General features: G+C 37.2%; 3 protein-coding genes and 2 long non-coding RNA genes across 10 annotated transcripts; 2 read left to right on the top strand and 3 right to left on the bottom strand.

Annotated features, from left to right (window-relative positions):
• Positions 1–2236: 2236 nt before the first annotated feature.
• On the bottom strand, positions 2237–4124 carry EXP8 (expansin-A10). Of its 2 annotated transcripts, none has more exons than XM_009378007.3 (4): positions 4000–4124; positions 3594–3724; positions 3074–3362; positions 2237–2927 (listed from the first exon to the last, which is right to left on the bottom strand). In XM_009378007.3, exons 1-4 carry the CDS (start codon positions 4044–4046, stop codon positions 2618–2620), a joined length of 777 nt encoding a protein of 258 aa, XP_009376282.1. In that variant the 5' UTR covers positions 4047–4124; the 3' UTR covers positions 2237–2617. The 2 variants fall into 2 exon arrangements, with proteins under 2 accessions (XP_009376282.1, XP_009376281.1); XM_009378006.3 differs by having other exon boundaries at positions 3879–4057.
• A 4691-nt stretch (positions 4125–8815) lies between these two features.
• On the bottom strand, positions 8816–12944 carry LOC103964993 (polypyrimidine tract-binding protein homolog 1). Of its 4 annotated transcripts, none has more exons than XM_009378008.3 (10): positions 12634–12944; positions 12082–12291; positions 11580–11642; positions 11414–11487; positions 11205–11300; positions 10272–10329; positions 10067–10171; positions 9897–9978; positions 9698–9810; positions 8816–9477 (listed from the first exon to the last, which is right to left on the bottom strand). In XM_009378008.3, the coding sequence occupies exons 1-10, from the start codon at positions 12814–12816 to the stop codon at positions 9013–9015; spliced, it is 1449 nt and encodes a 482-aa protein (XP_009376283.2). In that variant the 5' UTR covers positions 12817–12944; the 3' UTR covers positions 8816–9012. The 4 variants fall into 4 exon arrangements, 3 of the variants coding, with proteins under 3 accessions (XP_009376283.2, XP_018507352.2, XP_018507353.1); XM_018651836.2 differs by lacking the exon at positions 12634–12944 and adding an exon at positions 11784–11841 and having other exon boundaries at positions 12082–12233; XM_018651837.2 differs by having other exon boundaries at positions 9335–9477; positions 9745–9810.
• A 3461-nt stretch (positions 12945–16405) lies between these two features.
• Positions 16406–20009, top strand: LOC103964994 (KH domain-containing protein HEN4). 2 transcript variants are annotated; one of them, XM_009378009.3, is made up of 8 exons: positions 16406–16565; positions 16678–17289; positions 17600–18025; positions 18114–18371; positions 18513–18779; positions 18978–19045; positions 19427–19487; positions 19648–20009. In XM_009378009.3, exons 2-7 carry the CDS (start codon positions 16684–16686, stop codon positions 19470–19472), a joined length of 1671 nt encoding a protein of 556 aa, XP_009376284.1. In that variant the 5' UTR covers positions 16406–16565; positions 16678–16683; the 3' UTR covers positions 19473–19487; positions 19648–20009. The 2 variants fall into 2 exon arrangements, with proteins under 2 accessions (XP_009376284.1, XP_048433907.1); XM_048577950.1 differs by lacking the exon at positions 19427–19487.
• On the bottom strand, positions 19824–23010 carry LOC125474376. Its single transcript, XR_007255952.1, has 2 exons — positions 22576–23010; positions 19824–22483 (listed from the first exon to the last, which is right to left on the bottom strand). It is a non-coding gene; the product is annotated as an uncharacterized LOC125474376 (long non-coding RNA).
• A 2570-nt stretch (positions 23011–25580) lies between these two features.
• On the top strand, positions 25581–26866 carry LOC125474111. Its single transcript, XR_007255809.1, has 2 exons — positions 25581–26333; positions 26553–26866. It is a non-coding gene; the product is annotated as an uncharacterized LOC125474111 (long non-coding RNA).
• The last annotated feature ends 568 nt before the right edge of the window (positions 26867–27434 follow it).

Here is a 27434-nt window from a genome sequence, read left to right on the forward strand (position 1 = left end):
TACTAAGGTTGATCAAATTGGACCCATGAAATATCCCAACACAAGGGGTCCCCTGTTTAATCCAATTCATTGATTTTGTTTGATTATCATTCAATGATTATTAATGAATAGTAGTGTATGAGAAACTAAAAAAAATGTGTGAAAACAACATTTTTTTTATTAATATTTCTCCCAACACGTGTTACATGTAGCATTTATTCGAGAGATATCAATAAAGGAATATACCGCTAGTTGTACTTAAGAATACCCGTGAACTTGGAGAAATTTTTCAATATGCCTAGACACGGGATGGTACATCACATGTCATTATATAATTAGAGAAAAAATTATTTTCTAGTTGTTGAATCCCACATCGTCCATACTTAAGATAAGTAATAGTTTAAATATCATAACTCCACTCTAACTAACACCGAGACCTTTTGTGATAAAACTCCACACCTAACGGATTGTGCAGGTGGTAATTACCAAGTTGGAGACAGTATCGGTGTTGTTGGAAGTGGACTGTATGGCCCGTCTCTCTGATAATTCTACACTAGTATCCTCCACTTGTATAATGACTTTGGTGTACTACCCTGTATTCTAGACACACCGAAAATCCCTCCTACACTTGAGTCAAAGATCAAGCCCAACCCACAAGTCTTTGAAAAAAATCAGTCCACTCTACTTAAAATAAGGGCCATTAGGTGTGTTGAATGGGAAAGTGTTATCAGCTGCGGCATGCTCGTGTGAGTCGGCTTTGGACGTTGTTCTTTTTATGATTTTATAAGCATGGTCAGATCCGATCACAACGCACAGTTAATTCTAGCATTTCTGGGAGTTGCATGTTGCTGGCATTGATGATCAGTTGAACACTATCGGTTTTGTGATCTTGATGGCCATACATGTCATGCAACCAACCAGCTGGTGAGCTGGCTCACACAGTTTGATGAAACATTAGGTGCCCTTTTACTATCACGCACCATAAGTCCATAAGGACCTACAAACTAATCATCAATGCACTCCAAATTCGGATCAAGTAGTTGCCCCAAATCTAAGTCTAAATTGCCACAGCTAATGCCGTGAGAAAATCTGCCGCGTAACCGGTTCTATCTCCCACAAGTCACGGGATAAGTGTTTTTCCTTGGACTTTATAAAATTGCAAGCACCAAAAATTCCAAAAGATTCGAGCTATATATATATATGTCAAATGTGGTTGTCCTGACTTGAAAATTTGCATCGCAGTTTGGTATCTGCATTCTGCATACAGCTTGCCTAGATGTCAATGTGGTTGTGACTTTGATGTGATACAATTTACCAGTGCAATTACGAGAAAAATGAAGGTGTTCAAAGTAAAGCATAAAAACGTATATTTGGGAATCCTAGCATACAATCAGGGATATATTGTTTAAAATTAACACTATACAATATATTTAAGACATCATCATACAACCGATATATATTTCCCTCTCATGATATAAACATCACGTGGTGATAAGTATAAGGAGATGACAGCCAAGAATTTCCCTTTTGTATTAAATCAGAAGTCCCATAGAGATTAATTGTAATAAGAAGTCCTCACTTTTACCTACCTTAGGACCAAACACAAAAATGTAATCAGAAGTCCCATAGAGATTAATTGCAGCAATTATTTGAAACCCTAACCCTATCCCCATCTCTCATTTGAGCACTGGCTCCATTAATGTGTTATAGTGTCGGTGTCTTTGCCTTCCATATCTGTTACACCAAAAACATTCCTCACTTTTACCTAACTGAGTTAAAATCTTCTATCCCATAAAGAACTTTTCAACCACTCAATGAATGAATGGAGATTGGAGACACCATGTTCTATTCCATTCGTACTTTCCGTTGTTTTTGTTTTTAACAGTTGAGCGTTTGTCTTCACTCTGATAATTACAAGAGCAAACAGCTCCAAAATATTTCACCATCTGCACTAAAATGGATGATACATGACAAAATATACGTACTCTCTTTTGGGGTTTTCCTTCTTTTTTCGAGGCATAAGTTGAAGATTTTTCTTTCAGACAAAGTAGGCTCCATCTTTTACACTCAGTTATAATCTTGAATGTAATTGTAGATCTTGACTAGGTCAATTCGTCAGAACAGTGTCCATGCTCTTTTTACATAGTTCGAATTTCGTCCATATATTAGAGTAGTTTAGATTAATATCGCGTCGAATGTAATTAAAAGGGCCACAATAGGCAGCCCAAGTTTATAACATTTGCTAATCTGGTAGTAATTCTTAAAAAAAAAACCCCTCTTCTTTTTATTATTCATAACTTCATGAATTAACAGCGAGTGGTAAATTTCCACTACCAGACTGCCTTACATACAGATTCTCTCTCAAGCTAGATCTCTCTCTCTCTCTCTCTCTCTCTCTCTCTTTCACTCTAGCAGATATGGCCATGAGGCTTCAGCATAATTCCAGCCATGACCTGCAAAAACTCACAAATCTATAATCTAATGAAAAAGGTCACTCACTTTGAAGCAAACCCTTTCCATTTTTACCTTATAAGCAAACCTTTTTCATCTTTTACCCTTACATTTTTACCACATGTAGCTAAACAAACTGGAATAGTAAAACAAGCTTTTTTAACCACACACAGAGAGATATAATTAACTAATAGAGAAACTGTCTCCCAGTATATGTCTGACCAAATGACCAATTAGGAGGGGCAACATTGTAAGAAACCAGTCTGCGGCCATCACTGGTGGTCACAAGAAAGGAGAGGCTTTGTCCATTGAGGTAAGAATTGCTCTGCCAGTTTTGGCCCCAGTTTCTTGACATTGCTTGCCACCGAGTCCTCGAGCCCTTGATGGCCACAGATTGCACATCACCAGCACCACCAACGTTTGTCACAAGGACTAAGTTGAAGTAAGAGTGTCCATTGACTGTGAACCTTATGCCTCCTCTTCTCCTGCATCTAACCCTACAAAACACATCGGAAAAACAAGTCGGAAACTTGACAAAATAAAATATAGTAATAATAAGTGGTTCCACAACTAATAACACCTAGACATTTTGTGATAGAACCCTAAACTTTGCTGGATTATGCATGTGTAAGATTTAATTTACCTTCTGTAGGAAACTGGGACAACCCCGGCTTTGTATTGAGCAATGCGGAGGAAGACAGGCTGAGAGAGATCAAAGTGTTGCTGGGGAGGGTCGCACCAGCCACCTGGTGGGCAGAAGTTTGTGGCAGTGACTATGATGGAGCCAGGGAGGCACCACTGTGGATCATTCACACACCTGATCTGATAGCATGCTCCACAGGTCAAGCCATTGTTGAACAGTGCAGTGCTTAGAGCTGCTGTGTTAGTCCCATAACCCTGGCTGTATAGGTTCCCATATCCACAAGCCCCTCCTATAAAATTAATTGCTTGCCCAAATAAGTAGAGTAGAAATAGCAGAAAAGTATAAGTATTACTTTTACCATAAGTGATTAGACAAAGCTGCTGTTATTGGCACTTCGAAATAGTCATCATGCAGTTTTGTCTAATGAAAATAAGTAACGAATGAAGGAGTACATTATGAATATTTTATAGTGCTAACAACTGCTTGGTTGATTAAATCAAAATCATAGAGCGAGGCATACCCATTGTGCCGGAAGCATCACCACCTCCATAAAAGGTTGCATGAGCATTGGACCAACCTCCATAGTAGCCATTAACAGAAGAGACAAGTGAGAGAAACCCAATTACAAGAATCCTCAAGGAAGCCATTTTCCTGAACAAAAAGGAGAGTACGAAGTTATGAACTCTTCTAGCATTAATGTTACTAATATTTATATAAGAAAACTAGCTAGTAGTAAATAGTACACTACTGTATTATTTATGAGAAAGTGAAATTATGAGAGAAAGAGGAAAGAGAGAATTATTACAAAGAGGAAATTATGATATGATGAAGTTTGAAAGGATGAAGTAGTGAGGAAATGAAGAGGAAGGGAGTGGGGGTCTGATAGTTTTTGAAGAAGAATAAATAGAAGTCAGTCAACATCGCACCTGAAATGACAATAGCTGACAATTTTAGAGCTGTTGGGACCATGCATGCTGCTAAGTGGTTTTGGGGACTCTCACGATATCTGTTGTTTGTAGAATCAATTAATGCAGTTTTTGGGGACTGAGAGAGCGGTTTTTATGGTTCAAACCGCGTGGTTTTCAAGTTAATTTCCACCATTTGGCAATTGCCGTACTGAAACCAATGTGCGGCAGTGGCAGAGAGTAAATTTGGCTCAACCCTCCTAGTAACAAGATAGGAGAGAAATTTCGATAGAGCTACTTAATTTTAGGGCAATTCTCATAACGGCTGTGACTAGTGTGGAGTTCGATACAGAACTAAATGCGTGGGGTATGCTTTGTGAGAGATACCCCACGAATACGTGGTTGGACACTCCTTACCTGCTCAAAATTTTATCCTCCCATAGTAAAATAATCTGGTCCTGAAGACAAGGTACTGAAGATGGTAAATTTTTAGGAGCTACTCACATTTACACTTAATCTACCTGCCACGTGGAATTTCCTGTCCAAATTAACTCCAAATTTATTGATATCAGTTCATGTTTTCATTTGCAACAAAGTTCACCTTGCTGTAGTTTTTTTTTGCTGATAAATTCCGTTCATTCCAGACCAACCATTGATGGGTTAACAACAGCACATGTATAAATTATATGTTTCATGTTTATTATCTTCTTTTTTTTAACTGATTATATAGTTCATCGGATTTATTCCTCTCATCACATGAACGTGCCATCACATGAACAAGCCATGTAATAAGAGTTAAAAACAAGAAGATATACAACCCCATAGCTAAGAATCTCTAATGGTGTATGGGAAAGATACATACCATTTTATTACAAGCCAAACTATATATAGATATAGAGTGAATGACTTTAAAGCTATGGGGGTATCCTTGTCCAATACATATGGTGGTGTGTAATAGAAACAACCATTTTGCAAATTAAGTGGTCATGCATGTGGGTTTTACCTTTATGTCCAGAAACTTTATTCTGCATCTGCACCTGGATTTGATCAAGTTCATAAAGAATAGAAACCTTGTCTAGTCGAGGTGAAGACAGAGGATCTTTGCAAGAAATTTTGTGGGCCTTAATGCTTTCAGTTTTCTCGTCTCAGTGATCGATCTACACCAACGACCTTATTATCATTAGATAATATATATCATAACGCTAATTGTTCCAAAACAAAGAATTAGGGTTTAATATGCATAGATCGAATTGGCAATGACTTATTATATGTAAGTCTGCAGTATATACACTAAACAAACAATAAATCGTATATAAATTTCAAGATTTAGTGCTCTTTTATCCTTTGTTTAGTGTACCTTCAGTCCTATTTGTGCTCATTCCCTAGTAAAAATCAACTGAAGCTATTCTTTTATTAGTGTAAACTGTGTGATTGGAAGTTGTTTAGATTGCTCTTCATGGTCAACAAGGCAGAGCCCAAGGCTTTCACCAATTGCACATGTCGGAAGACAGATGTTAGCGTATGTCTGCACCACTCACTCACTCACTCACTCTGCATCACACACACACACACACACACACACATATATATATATATATATATTATATGAGGAGCTTGCTTTTCTGGATATTTGGACACTTGCTTTCTGAGCCATGTTGAACAGTTTTGCAAATTAAGCTAAGCCTACCAGACAGTGGCCTAATCAATCACCCAACTCCAAGTGTTACTGTGTTAGTACGCATCATTTTCACCATAACTGAACTCACAAAACGCTGAAATCAATGGCCAATATTTGCGACTGATGATGATATGGACAATAAATTGTTGCTAGGGTTTGATGCATATGGTGCATGCTTCCGTTATCCGTGCATATATACTTCTCGATCACATGCATTTGCGTTTCAAACGCCATGTGATGGCAATTCTCCATCATTAATTTGACAAATACCTATTGAATGTGACGTAACGTGTAATACATATGCATGTGCAGCAACACGATAGAAACCCTACCATCAAGTGTTGTACATATAAACGTCTATCTCTTCTCACATAACAGTTAATACATTAAACACATGATGTTGCATAAAGAGAAAGAGACAAACCCTAATTTGCATGTCACAATGTGTATATCTTTCACCTCACGTGACACATAAACAACAGAATTACAGATACTGATGTATATACATTTTCTGAATGGTAAGATTACGCTTCTTCATTAATAGCACAAGTATGTGCATCAGACCCTAGATTACACTCCTAAATTAAGCCATTAAGTTAGATTATACATGCTAATTTAACGGTATGTATCAACAAAAACAAAGAGTAGTATAATGTATAATCAAGTTCGACCAGAAACCGTTAGACCATATATTAGACCATATCATAGTTAGATATTAACCTCCAAATCTCCAATGCACAGCTAAATATATTCAGAAAGTTCGTAGCTCCAGTTAATTAATCTTGTGTGTACCTCCGACCGGGCATATGACATATGGATTGCCTAGGTGAAATCGAGTAATAAACGCAAAACATGTATGTTCTATCTCCTTCGTTGTCCTTCATTTACATCACCAAAAAGGTAAATTACCACACTACTAATTTGGAGCTTCTTATTTATATGTTTTGTTAGTTCTAAGAATTGGATTTACAATGAGGTAATTGACCTGATTCTCATTCTTTACTTCCCGTTATTACTAAGTTTTCAATTTCTTACTCTATCATTACTAATAAGTAAACACGTCATTAGTCAATTTCTTGATCATGCTCAAGTTTATTGTGACCATAACAAGGGTATGACTTTTGACCAACTATATATATAGTTCTCGGTCTACTTTCTCTTTCTAATGTTCAAAGCTTTCCAAGTTCGGTCTCCCCTTCCAATTGATTTTAAAAAAAAAATTAAAAAAAAAAAAAAAAGGTTTTTTTTAGCTAAAATGGTCTCTGAGATTGTCATATCTCCTCACTTCGGTCCTTAATTGAAAATCGATAAAAATGGTACCTGAGATTGTACACTATCAATCATTTTGGTAATTCTATGAAAAACTCCGTCAAATTGATGGTATTCTTATCAAATCAGCCCCTCCAATTAAACTGGTGGTTTATTCAATTTAACAGAGATTTTTTATAGGACCAAAATGATTGACATTGGACAATCTCATAAATCACTTCTATCAATTTTAAATCTCAGAAACTAAATTGAAGAGTTATTACAATCCTAGAAACCATTTTGAATATTTAGTTAACTTTTGATAATAGATTTCTAGTAAACTTTTAACTTGGCATGTGGTACAACATCACCAATCCACATAGAGGAACCATATTTTTAGCCAATGCTGCATAGTAAATTAACATGACCAGAATGTCACATATGTATATATGTGAAAGAACTTTTCTTAATTATTTGAGTTGATTTTGGTAGACCTTGTATGAAATTGCAAGGACAAACCAACTAATTGACAGCATTTGGATGCTTAAGTGGTACGTACAATTTTAAAGTTGTGGGTCTTTTCTTTGATGTATGACTTATTCTTAAAACTTTTCACTACTGATTAATTAAACATTTATAATACTATGGTAGCAATTTATGCGCTTCATTTTCACTTTCTACATCTTCATCTTCCGTTTCTAGCTAATGGATTAGATAATCGATGAGAATTAATGAACAAAATAAAAAGAAAGAGTGCAGAAGATAAAAATGGAATCGTAAAAATCACTCCCGTAATACTTAACCATCAATGGGGATTTACAATTTGCAATATACTAATTACTAGTAACTCTACAGAAGTATTAACTATTAAGTAAAGATTTGCCATGTTCCTGAGATGATAAACATCTACTGCCGACATAAACAAAGGCACATGTGTTCTCTTTTCCTACCTCTCCTTAAAAATGCAACGAAAGAAAATGACTTCCATGCATGAAGATGAAACACACAAACTTCGATTTTTGATTAATGGCAAGACTAACAAAAATTACAACCAACGAAAAAACAACGGTCAGATCGAAGCTAATCGTTTCGAAAATTTAGGCACAAAATGATATACAACCAGTTACAAGACAGATTCTTTGAATAACGTCATTATTGTATAGCAAGTGTACTCATGTGGTGATATACTTAACGCTAATATCTGGCTTTCTGATACGTGTTTAACTAGGATGTTTTGCAGCATTAGAATTTGAGCAAAGAGTTCAATCTTGTTGACTTTTCAACTAGATTATCGTGAGACAGGTTCACATTGGGATGTTTGAGATCCGACAGCTCTCGAGCTCTCCAGTCACCATCGAGGCAAAATCTTAGGCGCAATCAGTGTACGTTACTTTATGATCCTCGCTCGAAGAAAGATGGGCACAAGGAATAGACGCTCGGTTGTACTTAAGTTTTCCTCCGCCATCCGGTTTGATCACGGAGTTTGATCAACTTTAGGTGCGGACCCACATGCCCCACTGGTACTGCGAGAAAGTTGTTCGTGTTGTGTTGAACCACAAGCCTGCACAACTCTCTTGTTTTAAATGAAGTAGGCCGACCCAGAAATTGACCTTACATTACAGGCTTTTGGAATTTACTTGGTTGGTTGAATTCTCCATAGGGTTCGTGGAAATCGTGAAAATCGTATGCTACCGGCCCACAGCAGCAGTGGCTGTCAGCGTTGCGGTCCAAACGAATCGTGCACCATCATGCTGAAGATTAAACACACGACAATGCATGATGCACTAAGAAAACCGTCACAGCAGAACCCCAAGAATAAGTTAACGGGTCATCGAATTTTTGTTAAGCATATTGAAACCGTTCTCAGGTTACCAGGACTTCAAATTGAAGGTGTGGATACACACAAAAATGTATTACAGAAACAACATAATATATATGGGCTATTCAAGCTAAAACCACAAGAACAGGTTCCAATCAAAGCAGAGCAGTGCTGAGTTTCACACTGCAAATCGAATTTGGGGTTGGACACATTCCCAACGATAAAAAAAGCACAAAAGATGAGCCCGGTAATACCCAGCATTCGTTTATAGAAAACAAAACACTACATCCTATTGGCCATAGTACGATGGTGAGGCACCAGGAGGCCGAACGCCTGGAGATGAAGCACCACCACCGGGTCGCACATTGGGTGGAATCCCTGGTTGAGACATTCCCCTAGAAACGATACCTGAAGCAGCTGGACCTGATTGGAGAGGCGAAGAACCCGCTGGCATTGCTGCAGAGTAATATACAGGACCGGATGATGCCTGGTATGTTTGACCGGGAAAGGTGCTAGGAGCTGAAACAAACGTTGATCTGCCTGCCTGCATGGCTGGATCCCATGATGAGGGCTGTCCTGGAGGAGCTTGGGCCTGCACAGAAGCTGCACCACTGTACTCATTGCCATGGTACATTGGAGCAGCTTGAGGATTCTGCCAAGCACCAGGAGGAGGAGGAGGGTAACCAGAAACTTGTTGCGCCGCAAGCAAACTAGCATCTGGAATCGTATAGTCTCTACTTTTGTCGCTATACGCCTGCAAGTAAGAATAAACACAAGCAATCAAAATCTCAGGAAAGATATTTTGGGAATGCATTGAGATAATCAGATGGAAAAGTAAGTGTCAAGAAGCATACATTTAAGGACCAAATCGTTTTTCGACCAAGAACAAATCCGCTTTTTCTTCTAAGGATGTCTTTACAATTTCCTTATTTTTATTCTCATGAACAGTTTAACTCAAAAACTCACATTTATACCTTTACATTGAGATCAGTATGACGAGAGTATGATAGATGAAGCTTACAATAGCCACCATCATATATGCAATGTCCCTCTAGAGCTTCTCTGGCAACTGCTGCTGTATTGAGATCTGAAAATAACAACGCAAAAGTTAGCCACAGCCGAATTCTCAAAGATCAGTGACAAATCAAAGAGTCGTATTGAAGGAGGACATACCAGGGTATTGAACTAATGCTTGTGTTTGACCATTCTTCTCAAATATAGCAATTTTTTGGACAGTGCCAAACGCAGAGAACACCTGTAGCATACAAGAAAGGATCATGATATCTACAACTCCTCTTAGTAAATTGAGCACTTAAAAATACATGAAAGGTGAAAACCCTAACCGTGTGAATAACATCCACTGTGACAGCATACTGCATATTTTCAATTGAAGCGAGAAGCACGTTACTCTCCAGCTCTTTCTTCTTTCCATCAGGGCCTACAGTAGGCTGGAGACAGCAGCAAATTAGAGCAATGTTGGGCTTCGGTAGTAATATCCAATACTACATAATATATGTTTAAGTAAATATTCTAAAAGCAAGAAGATACCTGCATAATTCCCTCTATTGCAGTAGGATTTACAGGAAGGAGCGGATTTGTATAGTCCCTACAGGATCAATGCAACAAAAATCATACAAATTAAGCCAAAACTACATGCGTGAACTGATGTCAGAGTGTAAAAAACTGCCTCAGAGTAGAAACAAGTCCGTAAAGCCAATTTGAAGCCCAAACAAAAAGGTAGATATCGTTTTACAAAAAAAAAAAAAAAAGATAGATATCGAATTGAAGAATGCTTATTAAGAATGGCCATGATTAAATGATAAAGGCAAGGCATTAACACCATAATAAGACAGCCAAAAAAGCTAGAAAGATGATGTTCAGTGAAGTTTGATGATCGGTGGCAGTGTTGTTAATCACCTTGTTGTCCTCAACTTTTAGATATACTATTAAATTCATTAAATACTGGAACGATTAAGTCAGTATTTAATTCTCATTAGTAGACAATTTGGGTTCTCTAAAATACATTACAGATACTTTCTAATTGTAGAATGAGAAGCAATCATTTAGTATAAAGAGGAGTATGTTGCAAATACAAGACACTGACAAGAAGCCATCCCAACAAGAAAAATGTGTTGGCAAAGAAAACAGAAAAATGTAGAGTGTGACAGTGTAAGATCAAGGCAGAAGAGAACATTTCCGACAATATTAAATGAGCAACACTAACTACAATGAAATTAACAAATACATAAAGGCCAATATGTAAGATCAAGGAATTACTAAATGGACATGACAACACATCTGTGTTCTGGCTACCAGGCTTCACTAATCCCTAGATGAAAAAGGTACACACACCAATTAGCATTTGATTTAACACACAATAAAATCAACTAAAGAGTGTAGAAATAGACACAATCGGAGACAGAAAAATGAAACCAGCAAGAAAAAAAGAAAGATTATTGGCCTGTTGGTTCTGTTTCTTACCTGCTTCGGTGAGACTGGAACTTGATGTTCAGATCAGTGTGTGCCGAATAAGAAATACGTAAGTGGCAGGAACCGACATGCTCTGGAAGCAAGTACCTAAATGCAAAGCATTACATGCCAAAATTAGCAACAATACACACTATTCCAGATGTACTGATCTCTATGAGAAAAATGATGGTGGGAGGAGGGAGCATATGGAGATTGCTTGCCTGGGTATGCTTCTTCCATCCAACGCATTCCTTGCCATAGATGCAGTGCCAGCGTCACTGAACTGAATCAATGCCTGCAAAATTAAAATGAGAGAATAAGAATGAAGCACGAAGCATCTCGATTACAAGTCATATGCAATACTAAGAAAGATCATCCAATACAAACCTGGAAGCCCGCTGCTTTTTCAAAAGTAGCAATCTTGTGAACAAAGCCAAAAGCAGAGAACACCTGAAAATTGGTTCAGTTCATCATACACGTATTACATTGATACTAACCGGAAACAAGACAACAGCAGAAACCCTCCATGATGAAAATACTATGGGTAGCAAAAAAATTCCAAACAGATGAGTTATAAGTGCAGAATGACACCTGTGCATATATGCGTGACCTTAGAAAGGAGTATGACGTACATGATAATAATTCCAAACTGCTTCCAACAAAAGAATTTAAATAAGAGGCATAACCATCTGTGATTCAACTGATTTCAATAAAAGGGGCAAAAGTAAAATCTGCTTTACGTAAATTAAATGTAAATGTTTATCCAGAAACCCGTGACTTAGAAAACAACTCAGCATTTCATGATCTCTAGACATGTAACAGGCAGGTTGAAACAAGGTTTTGCAATATATTATAAGATATGCCCAAATGTTTGCCAAAATACACTTACCAAGTGAATAACATCAATGCTCACATCGCCGGCTTCAACACCCTCAATGGTTACCAACAAGACATTTCCGGGTACGTCTCCCGGACTTTTGTTGTTGACAATTTCATGTCTATTTGAATACTGAATGTAAACGGTTTTACCACGGACCTGCGCAGGCTCCGAGGATGAAGCATAATACGAAACCATATTTATGGCCTGGTTTAGGTCTACCTGCAAAATTAATAATCACATTCATCACCATATAAACATTGAGCGATGCGAAAGATATACCATAAAATCCTTGCAAGAAATAAGAATATTCATACATATTAAGCAGCTAACTGGATAACCCTGAAGCCATATATCATAAATTTTGGAAATTTTTAGTGAATTTATAACAAATTTAATGGCTTGTATTAAATCTTTACAAGAAATAAGTATACTCACACAAATTACGCAGCTAACTGAAAATTCCAAAGCTAAATATCATAAAATTTGGAAAATTTAATGAATTTATTAATAAAGAAAATACAATACTGAAATCAGAACGGAGAAAGGTGAGAAGGAGCATACGAATTCGACGAAGGCCTGATTGCGATTGGCGCCGACATTACACTTGGTGTTGACGATCTTGCCGAAAGGCTTGCAGAGCTCGATGAGCTCCTCCTCGGCGCACTCCCACGGGAGGTTGCGGAGGTGGAGCACCTTCGACGGCGTCTGCGTGTACCGGAACTGCGGCGTACCCGATGTCGACATAGGGCATAGAACGGGTGGGCCAAGTTGGATTGGGGGTTAGGGTTTGGAGAGAGATAGAGAGCGATTGGGGTGATTGGGCGTCGAGAAAGTGTGGGAGATTTGACCGTGAAAATTGTGGGTTTGGGTCGGGTTGGGTGGGAACTGGGGACGTCAGGTGGGAGGATTTTTATCGATAAGAGACGGGGGTCAATCTGTCTGCGACGCGCGTCTTGTCCTCGTGAACGCCGTTTTTGTTTGGTGGAGGGGGTTTATTGTTAGGTAACGCCACGTTACTATTTATTTAAATTATATTTTATGAATTATATGATATGATTGTTAATTATTAAATTATCAAGTGTTTTTTTTTTTAAATGAAAATAACTGGTAGCAAGTTACTTTCTTTTTCTTAGAAAGTAAATGTTTAGATTTTGTGAGAGAAAAGTAAATCTTTATATGGTTTGGGAGATAATTATTGTTATTTATCCTTGAATTCTCGTCGTGAATTAATTTTTTTTATTACATAATTTAAAGAATATAAATTGATAATTATGCTTGAGAACTAAAAAAGGGGCTCCTAGGCCTTATTTGACATACTGTATAGTACTATCGGATAGTATTAATGATACGAAATGAGTGTTTGGTGAGCTTCGTATGAAATAAGCACCGAATTATTTAATCCGGGCCCACTTATTTTATACCCCTCACACCCGATTATTTATCTCGTATAAAACCTCTGTATTATTAGTCTGGTCGATCATCTTGCTCACTCTACCCCTCATTAGCAGTGCTCTCATTCCACTCTCACATCTCAAGCTTGCTTTCAATTAAGATAGATAAAGAGAGAGAGACAAAGAGAGAAAGAGAGAGAAACAAAGTTACAGGAAGATGGCCGATGAAATGGAGATTGGTGGTGGGAGGAGTTTCATCAACCACCAAAGAAAAGTTGCCGGCGAGGCACTGGTGAGGCTGAGAACAGTCGTACATCCACTTCACAATTAGCTTCTCAATCAAGTACACGACTTTTGAAGCATAACCCTTGTTGGGTTTTGGGTTAGGGATCACTATTTCGCTACCTTTGAGTTGATGCTTATCCACGCTAACTTCGACATCTGTTATTGTTGTCTGGTTTCTAATCCCTCGTACGGGTTCGTCTCCATCGTCTTCTTCTTTTTCTCTCTTTGTTCCTCCCTTCTCCTTTACACACACACCCCTATCACATCCTCCGTTTGCCTTCAATCTATGACAAGAACAATTTTAATCGCATTTTCCATGGGTTGAAAAAGGAAGACAATGATTCAAATTCTTCGATCTGGGCTCTGACGAGGAGAAGGATAGCAATTTGCATATGGGCTCTGCCGGCAAGGACGAAGCCGAGGAAGGGAGCTTGACTTTCCCTGATTATGGTTGATTTTTGGGCTTTGACGAGAAGGACGAAGACAAGGAAAATGATCTGGGCTCCAACCATTAAAAATATTTATTTTTGGGATTTTGTTTTTGGTTGATCTGTGTGTGGATTTTACAAGGATTCTAAAGTTGGATTTTTCCATAAATTTTTTTAATTTTTTTGGAATTCTGCTTAAATTCATATGTGTATTGCTGAAACTGTATTTAAGAAATGTTGTATACCAAACACTATATAAATAATGCGGTCTTAGTCCGGTATTGCACCAAACGTCTGATTAATTAGTCAGTACTATCCGATGACTATTTATCCCATACGATTGAAATAGTCAGTGCAATTCGAGCTACCAAACATCCTATGTTGCTGAGTGTTACACCAACTCAATAGTCAGTTGAGCTGAGATATCTTTTATTTTGGTCGAAGGAGAAATAAGCAAACGTCTAGCATTTTCACCAAGTAGAAATAATAAGCGGAATTGAATCACTAACTACTCATAAATATGTGCGTAGGTTGTTTATATCGAGTGGGTATTAATTTCCTAGGAAACTAAAACAAAATGAGTTTTTTTTTTTTTTTTTTTTAACAAACGATATTATCTACATTAAAAAAATGAGTATTAAATACATACATATTTAAAAGTACACAATCACATCAAATGTGGTAGGATGTGATCATGTGATAACATTCTTTACAAACTATGCTTTAATTTGATATACAAGCTTAGTTTTATACTTTATATTCGTTAATTATTGGTCTAGCAATATATTTCGTTATATGCAAATGATAATTAGTATTGAAGTTGCACCCGTATTAAAAAGAAATTTCTTCAATAATACATATAATCGAATGATGCGAGAATGCATTACAAATAGGGCAAAAGACTGTTTACTACTCTCATGTTTCTTGATTTTCAACATTTACTACATCAAGTTTTTTTCATCCCAGAGTCATACCTAAAGTGTAAATTTTGGGACAGTCTCATACATCCGTTAGTCAAACTGTTAAGTCTTCCGTTAACTGATGACATGACGCCCACGTGAACAATGACTAGGCACCACGTGTCAATAAGGTCCCACGTGGATATTAAAAATTAAAAATTAAACATTGAAAGAAAAAAAAAAAAGCTGTCTTTTTCCTCAACCCTCCATCCATTATCTTTCCCTTCTCCCTGAGAGCACCACCCAACCTCTGCACCTTTCACGGCTCTCCTTCATCCCTTCTCCCTCCCTTTGACTCAGCCATTGATTCCCTCAACTCGCCTGAGTTCCCCTTCTCCGACTCCACACCCCGCGTTTCTTTCACCACCGAATCGGAACTTCCATTGCACGAATCCTCCATCATCGGATTACTTGACTACTCGCCCAACCTGATCTCCCCACTGGCTGGTTCAACTGGTTTATTCGGCTCCAAACCATTACCCGTACCCACATATTTGGTTCCAGGTTCCTCGAGTTTCCGATCTGTCGTGTTCGACTCGTCAAACGACTGTCATCGTGCACCAAGAAATCGGGGAGAAGGGAGGGTGCTCTCAGATTTTTCTACAGAGGGGAATGGGTGGGTGTGCACTCACCCACAACCACCTCTTCTTCCAGATCAAAGCCGTCAGCGCCATCTCTGTCAAACGCCGTCGCTTGCCGTTGCTCGCACGCCATATCTCTGTTGAATGGAATTCGGAAGTTTTGGATTTTGATTTAGGGTTTTGGTTTTCAAAAAGGGCGAGAGACAGAGGAAAATAAGGGAGGGAGAATTAGGAAGGATAGGTGCAGGAGGGGTGAGGTCGCCCATATTTTATTTTATTTTTTTAAGTTTTTTAATTTTTTTTAATATTTACATGGTTCCATATTGACACGTGACGCTTAGTTATGTCCACGTGGACGTCACGTATCATCATTTAATAGCTAATTTAACAGCCAGACTAATGAGACTGTCCCAAAATTAACACTTCTGGGACGAAAAAAACTTCATATGTATCAAATGTTAAAAACCACAAAACTGTAAACTAATATTTACCCTAACAAATATCATTAAAGGAAAACTAATGAAAATGACTTTAAAATTTTGAGTATTAAGTTTTAACTATAAATACAAAATAAAAGATAAAGTAAATAATACTAAGATTAAATTTTTAATATAAAAATATAATTTTACGTTAAAATAAACTGTAGGATGACTTTTTCTATCATTAAATGATACCGTAACATTTAAACGGGAAGTATCTTAGTTTTATAATTTTATTCTCCTCACAAGCTTTAGGGTCTTAAAAAGGAAGAGCAGGGCGGTCAAAACCCTAGAAATCTGAATCTAAGATTTCAAAACGCAGAGGCAGCAGAATCTGGTAGTTCGATCGGCATCTCTCTCCTTTCTAAGGGTACTCGATTTTCTTCTCCAATTTAGGGTTTCTGTGTACCAATTTTGGTTGTAAATTATATTTTAATCGGATTTCGCACTGATTTTGTTTCAATCGAATGATTGGGAAACAGATAGCGATGGCAGGTCAGAGGAGTAGTTACGGAAAACGTTCGCATTCGCAGTCGGAGTACGTCGACAACGGCGGCGGAGGAGGAAACAAAAGGAGAAATTCCGGCGAAGAAAGAGAGCAATTCATCATCGATGCGGAGGACACCGTTTACCGTTACTTGTGCCCGGTGAAGAAGATTGGGAGCATAATTGGGAGAGGAGGAGAGATTGTGAAGCAGCTGAGGGTGGACACAAAGTCCAAGATTCGAATCGGCGAGACGGTGCCGGGCAGCGAAGAGCGAGTGGTTACTATTTACAGTGCGAGCGATGAGACGAATGGGTTCGAAGATGGCGGGACGTATGTGGCTCCGGCTCAGGACGCTCTGTTCAAGGTCCATGATAGGGTGATTGCTGAGGACACGCATAATAATAATGACGAGGAAGCGGACGGTAGTGGCGGCGGGGGGCACCATGTGACTGCGCGGCTTCTTGTGCCGTCTGATCAGATTGGTTGCATTATCGGGAAAGGAGGGCAGATTGTTCAGAACATTCGAAGTGAAACCGGTGCGCAGATTCGGATTCTCAAGGAAGACCATTTGCCTTCTTGTGCTTTGAACTCTGATGAGCTTGTGCAGGTAGATTGAATGAATTTTTGAACTTTTAAATGAATTTTTGAGCTTTGCCATTTTCTTGCGTATGGATATGTCTTAAATTTGTGATTTGATCTGTAATGGGTAAATTTCTTGGTAGCATTTTGACATCTTTTAGCTGAAGAGAGTAGTGCTTTGCATGTTCTTATCTGTTTAGAGATTTCGATGGAACATACTATATTACATTGTGAGACGTGCAGTTGTTGAGAATTTTTCTTTGGAGTCACTTTGTGCAAGTTATTTGTTTTGTGGGGACTTGGATATTTGCTTATTAAGTTCTTGATCATGGATTCAGATATCTGGGGAAGCTCCGCTTGTTAAGAAGGCTCTTTTTCAAATTGCATCTCGCCTACATGATAACCCATCACGATCTCAGCATTTGCTTACTTCTTCGGTGCCTATGTATTCTGGTGGTTCACTCATGGGTCCATCTGGTGGTCCCCCACTGATGGGAATTGCTCCAATGATGGGTCCTTATGGAGGGGGTTACAAAGGTGATGTTGGAGACTGGTCACGCTCCTTGTACTCGGCTCCAAGAGATGAAGCATCCTCAAAAGAATTTTCTATTCGCTTGGTTTGTCCAACTGCAAATATTGGAGGTGTGATTGGAAAGGGTGGTACCATAATTAACCAAATTAGACAGGATTCTGGGGCTGTCATTAAAGTTGATAGTTCAGCTACTGAAGGAGATGATTGCCTAATTACTGTATCAGCAAAAGAGGTGAATTACTACTCCATTAGTTTTTTGCATGCAGATGTATCGTTGGAGGATATTACATCATTGTTTTTTTTAACATGTACCATTTCAGTTCTTTGAAGACACATTCTCAGGAACTATAGAAGCAGCAGTGCGTTTGCAACCCAGATGCAGTGAAAAGGTAGAAAGAGATTCAGGAATTGTCTCATTCACAACCCGCCTACTTGTTCCAACCTCACGAATTGGCTGCCTAATTGGGAAAGGTGGAGCTATTGTAACTGAGATGAGGAGACTTACCAAAGCTAATATTCGCATACTTTCCAAGGAAAATCTTCCCAAAATTGCATCTGAAGATGATGAAATGGTGCAGGTAAAGTCTTTCTCCCGGTGCTGTGCCAGACCATTGTATTTTCTTGTGTCATTTTGAGTTTTTTTCTTTTTGATAATGCATTTAGAGATTTTCTAGATTAAGCTAGTATGAATATTGACAATTTTGGGTTTCATTTTACAGATCTCTGGAGACCTTGATATTGCTAAGGATGCTCTTATACAAGTAGTTACCAGATTAAGAGCAAACCTTTTCGACCGGGAAGGTGGAATGTCGGGATTCCTGCCAGTTCTGCCTTATCTTCCTGTGTCAGCAGATGGTCCAGATGGTCCAAATTATGATAGTAGGGATGGTAGAAGACATGGCCGTGGGCATTCATTTTCTGCTGGCTATGGTGGCTCAAGTGATTTCGCAGCTAATGACAGTTATGGAAGTTATGGTGGTTCACAGGTATCTTTTTATAGTTTTTGACTTTTCTTCTAAGAGTTAAGGTGACTTGTTATCACTTTACAAAGGTTTTCTTCTTTACTTAGTGCCATCTTTCATAGATTCTTTATTTAGTGCAGTTGATTTTGTTATTTACCCTTTTTGTGCAACCTCCAATATCTTCATTTGTTCCTTCACACTTTTTCTTCGTATCATATGTAGATTGGTGGTAGCGGCAGCGCTTACGGAGCCTATGGAAGTTATTCTTCTGGGCGGAGTGGTAGTTCTGGGTAAAACTTTTCTTTCATCGTCCTTTCTTAGTTGGATTGCCTCTTCTTAATTTCAGCCCCCCGCCTCCCTTTTATTTTGTGTTCTTTTGCTCTTTCCTGCGAGTGTTTATCAAGTAGCTAGATTTATCCCTAATGTTAGGTGACAACTTCACCATCAGTAGAACACCTCTAGTTGGATATCCATAAAATATGAATTCTGGAACTTTGTAGTAGCACCTAACGAATTTTAGACAGAATATCTCTGAATGGAGTCATCCGGCTTTTGTTCATGAGTGCAGTAGGCTTCTAATGTTGGGTTTATTAAATAAGTAACCTGTTTCTTTTTCCCACGAATACCAGTCTCGAAACGCATTAATCCTGATTTGAAGCTTATGATATCAGGTTATCTAGCCAGAACCCTGTTTCTCGGAGGAGAAACTATGTTTAATGATGGTACCATCAGGTAGACTATGATTGTCTTTTGAGATTTTCATGTCTGTTATTATAACTGGCATTACCCTTTGGCCAGTTTTTTGATAATCGTAACCTCTCCAATCTCCCTGTATATAAAATTCTGATGCTCTTGTTTTCCCTCTTTTGCCTTTCCCATCCCATCGAAACAGCTGAGTTCTATGAAGCCTGAAGCCAGCCTACTGTCTGCCTAAACCAGAAGACGAACCAGCATATGACATAGTCATGGCCCACCTTGACGAATCTACTTAAAAAGTCCAAGAAACCAAAATTACCAAGCTTCCCTAGAACCCATATACCAGCTTGCCTGCCCATGTTGCTGTTTTTCCTGTTACACTTTGACATTATGAAGCCATGTTACTTCAATGTTGCCTCTGTATTTGTGTTTTCTCAGCTATGTAGTTTGATTACTTTGTTGTTTGAATTTATATGTTGTGGATCATGAAAACTTAACCGGTTACTTTGTGATGTAGCATATTGTTGTATCATCTGACTGCACGCATTTATGATTTCACTTCTCCATCATTTCATATTACATTTTTGGTTTACGATATCTGTTGTGAAATCCATCTACACAACTGTTTTTGAGGTCTACTAGTTCTGATTTAAAAGTGAGGAGGATGTGTAATTGAAGCTCAATGTCAACACGACTTGGGTGGTGGAATTGGAGTAGACTCGAGGGATCTGTTTCTAGAGTAGCTACTATTTCTTAAGCTGTGTGCTTGGTGGTGTTCACGTTTGTGTTTGAGCTTTAATTACACCTGCCTGCATTTTTATAAATTGAATGCCATGCAACGAAAAATTTGCCGTCCTGGGAAATTTTTGGTTGAACACAAAATTTAAGTGCAAGGTTCCTATCAAGTTCTGCTGCTGGCAGTTTTGTTCATGTTCATGTTCAGGTAAGTTTGGAGTTTCTTTCAATTGTATGTTACATCCCAACTTGATGGATGCTGGAGCTTCAGACCTAAGTTTTGAAGGCCTAGTCGGAAAGTTGTGGGGTTGAAACTCGACGATTCTGAGTGGTAGGTTGATTTATTATGTTACGCATGGTCATCGTGTCACTGTCTAGCTATAGTTAAAAGTGATCTCTCTTGTACACCGCATTTGGCAGGTTCTATGAATGAATGCCGTCGGCATGATCATGATACAAGAATTGCTTGTTGCAAACACGATTTAAGCAGGCATATATCCTCTGTCGGTTGAGTACATAATCTGATTGGCGACTTATTGCATATTGTTTGTACTTAGTGGCACTGGATGGGACTAACTTTTGCATTTTGTTGTCTCTCTTTGGGGGGAAGGGGATGTGTGTGGGTTGTGTACTTGTTGGGGCGCAGCCCCGTCTGCTTTTGTAGTTCAGTTTTTCTCTTGTTTATGAGTTGGTGTGATGTGTTTTGAAGCCTTTGCTGCTTTCTGCCTTTTGGGTGTTTATCACAAATGTCTGAAGAGAATCAAGAAATTGCCTTTTCGGTGTTTTTTATTGCAAACTTTGGATCTCTTTCAATGTTTTAGACGGAAAGTACCACTAGACCGAGAGCTGGATGGCGACTTTACTTGCACAAAATAAAAATTGACAGGAATGCCGATGAGCACGTAAGGTGATGACCCTCATCTTGTTTAGTGGTCATCTGCAGAACATAAATGGTGACGCTGAGACGTCACTTTTAACAAAAGTAAAACCTTGTTATATCAACTATATCAATGACATGGCCTGAAGAAAGCTCGGCTTCAATTTAGCGGAAAGTTTGGACTTAAATGTTATTTTTGGGTCTAAATATTGTTGAATAAAGTAAAAGGTTTCACATTGGTCATCATATTGTTAAATGGTTCAGCTTCTAATTCGAGACTTTTGAGATAAAATTTACTCTTATTGGGTTTTGTGTGATTATGTTGGAAGTCTATAGGTGTTGGATCATTTGGCAAATCTCTCTTAAAATTTAGCATGGTATCAGAGCGTATTTTCAGATCTAGGCCTAAATTAGTGGGGTCACTTACAAATATGATCCATGTAGCTCCACACATGGCTACTCCAAAGTGTATGAACGTGAGGGTTCGTGTTAAATAAGGCAAACAGTTTTACGTCAGTCATCTTACAAAAAAAGTCACAACTTATATTGAATAGTTTAACTTCCAGTTGTGCTGAGGTCTTTAGGGATAAAACCCCACTTTTTGTGCTATAGGTGGTTAAGTTGGAGATAATATAGGTGTTGTACTATTTGGCACGTCTTATTTTTGAAGGTCAAAACACGAATATAAATTTCATGTCAAGTGTAGTTTGTGGATCTCGAGTTAAAATTGAGATTGAAACTTCCGTTTCAGTTGTAATTCACGACAATGGGTCTGTAATTCAATTGGTTTATAACATTTGCTTTATGCACTTAAGATGCTGAGTTTGATTCGTTCTCCCTAAATATTGCATTTATAATTTTTTTTAAAAAAAATTGGAGCTCATGCAAGTTAAATTTGATCTCTAAGAGCATCTTTAATGGAGATGTCAAAAGATAAATGTGAAATGTTAATTTGATGGTTGACGTGGTAATGTCAGATTTTTTCTTTTTCCAACTGATATATTTTTTTGTTATAAATGATATTTGTAAGACCTATTTTAAAAAGAAATCAATTAAAATAAAATTTCAAAATCTATAATTGGTGCATTAACGGGACTCACACAATAAAATAATTAAAAATTATTTGACACCACCTTTTCTCGAGCATTTCCAAAGGAGATGTCAAATTTTAAGTATAAAATTTGAATTTGACGGCCTACGTGGTACTTTGACATTTTTTGAAGTTATGTTTTCTACCAGATATGTCAAATTAAATTATTACTTTATTACACTATTTTCTTTTCATGTTCATTTTATTTTTTAAATGTGAAACGAAGCCCAGCCCCTTCTTTCTGGAAATCTCTTGATTCCAAGATACTGTGGAAAGGGTGGAGAGTGGGAAGGAGAAAGACGAGAGGAACTGTGGAATGGGAGAGAGAATCTGTGCACAGACAAGAACACGAATTAATTTCCATTGCAGAGAAAAAATCCAACTATGACGACCACGACGAAGAAGGGAGGAGCGGATTTTACCTTTTGGCCTGCAACTCCGTTTGCAGGTGTGGTGATGGACTCCATGGACTTTCTTTCTCGGGACTGCAGCGAAGATCGTGAGGTTTTAGGTTTGTTTCTGGGTTTGGTTCCCAGAAAGGGAAGAAGAAGGATGAGCGGCGACTGAGATTCTAGGTTCCAGTGAGAGAGGAGAGTTGAGATTTGATAAAACTTTAATAAAGAATTAAAAAAATATTTGAAGCTACTGTCAAATTTGTCAGCAAGAGAGAGAGATGCTATTTTATGTCATGCCACGTTAGATTTGGCTGCTTGGGTTGAAAAATATTGTTGGTGTCTTTTTTTACCGTTATTGTTGATTTGGATATTTTAACATTTTCTTTGGAGATGTTCTCATATTTCAAATTGGACATTTGAAAACTCATAGGATTGACATATCGGTTGAAACTTGTTCTTACCTTTAAATTTGATTACATAACATTCCACTTATAATTTAACATCTCATTTGAAGATGGTCTAATAGAATGTTTGAGTGTTGATTTCAATTCTAAGCCAATTTGTTAAATTTTAAATTTGAATTCTTACTTTATGGAAAATAAGAGGGTCCGTATCATTAAAAATTAATTTAATAGTTGAAGTTAATATAACTTTTAAATTTGATTCCTATTTGTAGCTATTGTATCAAATTTTAACTACACAAATTTCTTAATTTGTGGATTAAGAGAAAGGAATGAGGATCCCTTTCCTTACTTTATTGCACATTACGAACATTAAACCAAATTTTAGTTTTACGATAATGACCTCATATCGGGATCTGGATTCTGATAGATATCTCCTTGGACTTGCATGAAATCTAAATCAAAGTTGGCATCTGCTCAAACCAATGCGATGTCATGTGATAAATCGAAATCAAGTTGTGTCATATCATTGGTGAAAGAAACTTTGTTGGGAATCTTGGGATGCGGCGCATTCCCAAATGCAGTAAATTAACTCACCTCACCAACCCATTCCTAATCGATCGTACACGTTCTGAAGAGAGCCATACCAATTAATTTAGAGATATGCTATCCACATATTTTATTTTATTTCTCACATACTCTTTAATAATTTTTGTCCGTTGATCTTCTTCAATTCATCCGATCCAACGGTTAAAAATTAAAAATGTGTGTGAGAAGTAAAATGAGGTTTGTGGACAGGGCGGATCCATTATAGGACCTGGGTGGTCCCATGACCCTCTGGAAGATTAGAGAAGCATCTGTGAAGATCATTGAGGACCACACGAATGCCAGGTCCCGTGCTGGTTTTGGAAATCCATGAATTTGCAGGGCACCACCTAGCATAATTTAGCGAAGAAGAAGAAAGTTTAATATTGTTACACAAATGGTATGATATGTTTGCTAAAAAGTTAATAACTTAAAAAATAAAATTTCTCACTTATTTTATTAAAACATGTGGTGTACTACTTATATTTCTGTCACAATTAAAAGTTTCTCCTAACCTAAACGGTGCCATTTTGACTTTTGAGTCAGGCCATTCAAAAAATTAAAACTCTTTTTTGTCTACAAACCCGAGGCCTAACTACTTGTCATGCATTTCCCTCTTTTAATTAGCACAAAGCCTCAAATCCACCCATCCAATACAAACCTTATCCCGGAACCCCACCACAATTATTCCACCTCTATCTTTCCATCATCACCTCATTACAATATTGAATTTCAAATAAATTTTATGATTTTGGTCTTATGTGTATTAGAGGAAATATTCATATGATTATTGTGATGTAGTTTATGATTTTGTTTTTTATAACAATTTGATCATTGTTGGTTAATTTATAGAGAACTTTTATCTATACTTTAAAAATCACATTTTGCACTCCTTGTAAGTGTAGATTTTTTTCTCATTTTAGAAAGTTATAAATGTAGATTATATATATTATGTCTTTGTCAGTTCATATGATTTTTTATTTTGATCAGATCAAACAATCTGATCTTGGAATGTTTCTCTCTAACATCAAATAGTAATTTATTGTAAAAAAATTCAATGCTATTTTCGTTTAAGTTTTTTTGAAACTTTTACAATTAGGACCACCCAATGTTGAAATCCTAGATTCACCACTGTGTGTGGATATCACACCCCTTAATTTAAGAACAATATTTGGTTATAATAGGAATTTCCATTTAAAATTTCTCAAAATTATTCGTTGTCTATTTATAGAATTTTGTGTTTATAATCAAAACCGTTTAAATTATAAATCATTTATAAAGATTGTCTCAACAAAAAATCAATTAAAAATAAGAAAAACTAATGAAAAGAGCTTGAAAACTCTGAGTTTTAATCAAAGGACAAAAATGTGTTGTAAGTGAATAGCATAAGGAGTTATTTTTTAGAGTAAAAATATCATTTTTCGTTAAAGTGAACAATACTGGGAGTGTTTCGTTAAAACTCCCTTAAAAATAAGGCCGTTTAGTCATTAAACTGTTTGAAAACAAATGAACGGTATTGGTAAAAGTATTTTGAACCATCTATGTATTTGCTACAATAAATTGATTAAACAACCTTAGCTTTAATTTATTTTTGGCATGAATGATTTTTACAATGTGATTCATAATATGAACGGTTCTGATGATAAGTACAAAGTTATGTAATTAAAACACTAAGAATTTTGAGTAAGAGCTCCTACTTATCTTTAAGTAGCTAAATATTGTTCCCAATTTAAAAGCACATCAAATCCCGATAAATAATGCACCATGAAGGGTGATGGGGATGGATCTTTAGGCTTCGATGTTCTTTGGATTATGCACCCATGCAAAGTCACATCCAAATCTAAGAACCCTCTCTAAATTACTCGTTTTCTTGCTCAAATCCTATTGGACAAAAGACGCGGATTGGACAGTATACTAGGGTTGCTCTACTACTGTGCAACATCTGACACCATTAATACAAGGACTGTTTGGATACAGAGAAAAAGCAGCTTTTCCAATTTCTTAAAACGTGCAACGAGCCAATTACCAGACGGTAGAGTTCTGGGGTTTGCTCTATATGTATGCTTGGCTCAAAGCTTATTCGTCCAAACACTGCCAAGCGGACTTTGTAGTCCAATCGGCTTCTTCTTCTCTACCTGTTTCTAACAGCTTCTTGTTTGGGAAATTTGCTTGTTTTCTTGTTGAAATAAGTAGAGGGGTTTCGTTTCCATTTTCTGCTCGGGAATGTTGTCTTTCTCCTTTGGGAAAAAACCCTAAACTTCAGCCTCCATTTCTTGAGTTTTCTTACAGTTAAACTCTACTTTGATTGGTTGCCCTGCGGGAAAGTCTGCCCTCTTTCTCTTTGCTGCCAAACAAACACATACTCTTCACCTGTATATTGGAACTTCATATTATTCTACTTATATGGTATTTTTCATCTCAAGTCTTGCATGTGGGAACGAGGTATGCAGTGCAGCCAAGGATGACTTGCCGGCAACAATGCTCCCATACAATATTTGTATATCAACCCTAATCTTGCAGATCTATATATGTATATATGTATATGTGCATAGCATATACATATGGGATGTATCATGTATGTTGATGTCATCTCATGCGTATATGCATGATAGATAAGATACATGATCTTGTGACAATGAGTTGATCGGCAAGTCGTCTCTGGCTACATTTTTGCCTCCTTTTCTCATGCTAGATTTATGATGACGACGATAGCAACCACGATCTCGACAATCATGCATGCAGTGACGGTAGTTGTAGTCATGGCAGCATGTTCTCATGCCATAGACCTCAATTTGAAGGGTTAGTTGATCTATTTTTATGGAAATCTCGTTTATTTCTGTATGTACTTAACATTATTCCTTGATCTACAGATTTGGGCATCAGCCACATTATGTACTCGAGTTCGAATTTAGATTTGCCTCTATATATTAGATTAGCTTAATTACAATATAGAATATCGGTTGTATTAGTTAAAGAAAAACATTATTCTTTCATCCGATCTTTTTCTGTACTTTGCAGATATGAGTCGCCAGCTTGATGTATCTAATTTTATGTAAGGTTGCTTGAAGCTGTCTGCCTCGTATATATGTGATGTTTTGAAACTTTCTACATGAAACAGAAGTTAGATAGCTATGGAGCTTTACTGTCAAACTAATATGTCTGTATTTTCACAAGATAGGATATCACAGATTAACACAGTACGACTAGCTTGCAAGTTGAAGGAACTGCCCTTGTCTGCTAAGTTGATGCTTCATTATTCTTACTGGCCATTTTCATGTATATATCTAGCTACTGTATTTATGTAACCTTGATAAGTTGCAAACTTTGCACAATCGTTTTGACTCGGGTAACTTATGATAACTGGTCAATGTTATTTGAGGTAGCTGGGATTGGATTACCTGTTCTCGTAACATGAACGTGTTATATGTGTACATACCATATATTTCATAAATCTATGAAAAAATGGGATCCCGAGTCTCTACATTTAGTATCGGTACGTTTACACGCATTTAGTTAAAGTTCAACCACTTACTTAATCTAGTGGAGTTAACTATTCCATAACACCATATTTATATCAAATTTTAACCATTTGATATTTGTACCGGATCAATTTTATTTATTTAGTTTCAGTCAACATCATTTCTAACATCAAAAGCTATCTGTTGAAAGCAACTAATTTCTCAAGAAAGTATTCCCATATGCAGTTATAATTCTTGATTTGCATCATAATACATAGAAAAAAAAAACATGCAGTACATATAACAAAAGCCCACCAATCCAAATAAGTACTATTAAACAAGCTCTGGATAATACAAATCTCCCAGAAATTTTTTTATAAAGCATATCAAGTAAATTTCAATTACAAAAACGAAAGGGGAAGCGAAAGAAATTTATACAGAG

Source organism: the organism of the source record quoted next, unplaced genomic scaffold (genome assembly GCF_019419815.1).
Source record: "Pyrus x bretschneideri cultivar Hongxiangsu unplaced genomic scaffold, Pyrus_bretschneideri_v1 Contig12, whole genome shotgun sequence".
NCBI lineage: Eukaryota > Viridiplantae > Streptophyta > Magnoliopsida > Rosales > Rosaceae > Pyrus > Pyrus x bretschneideri.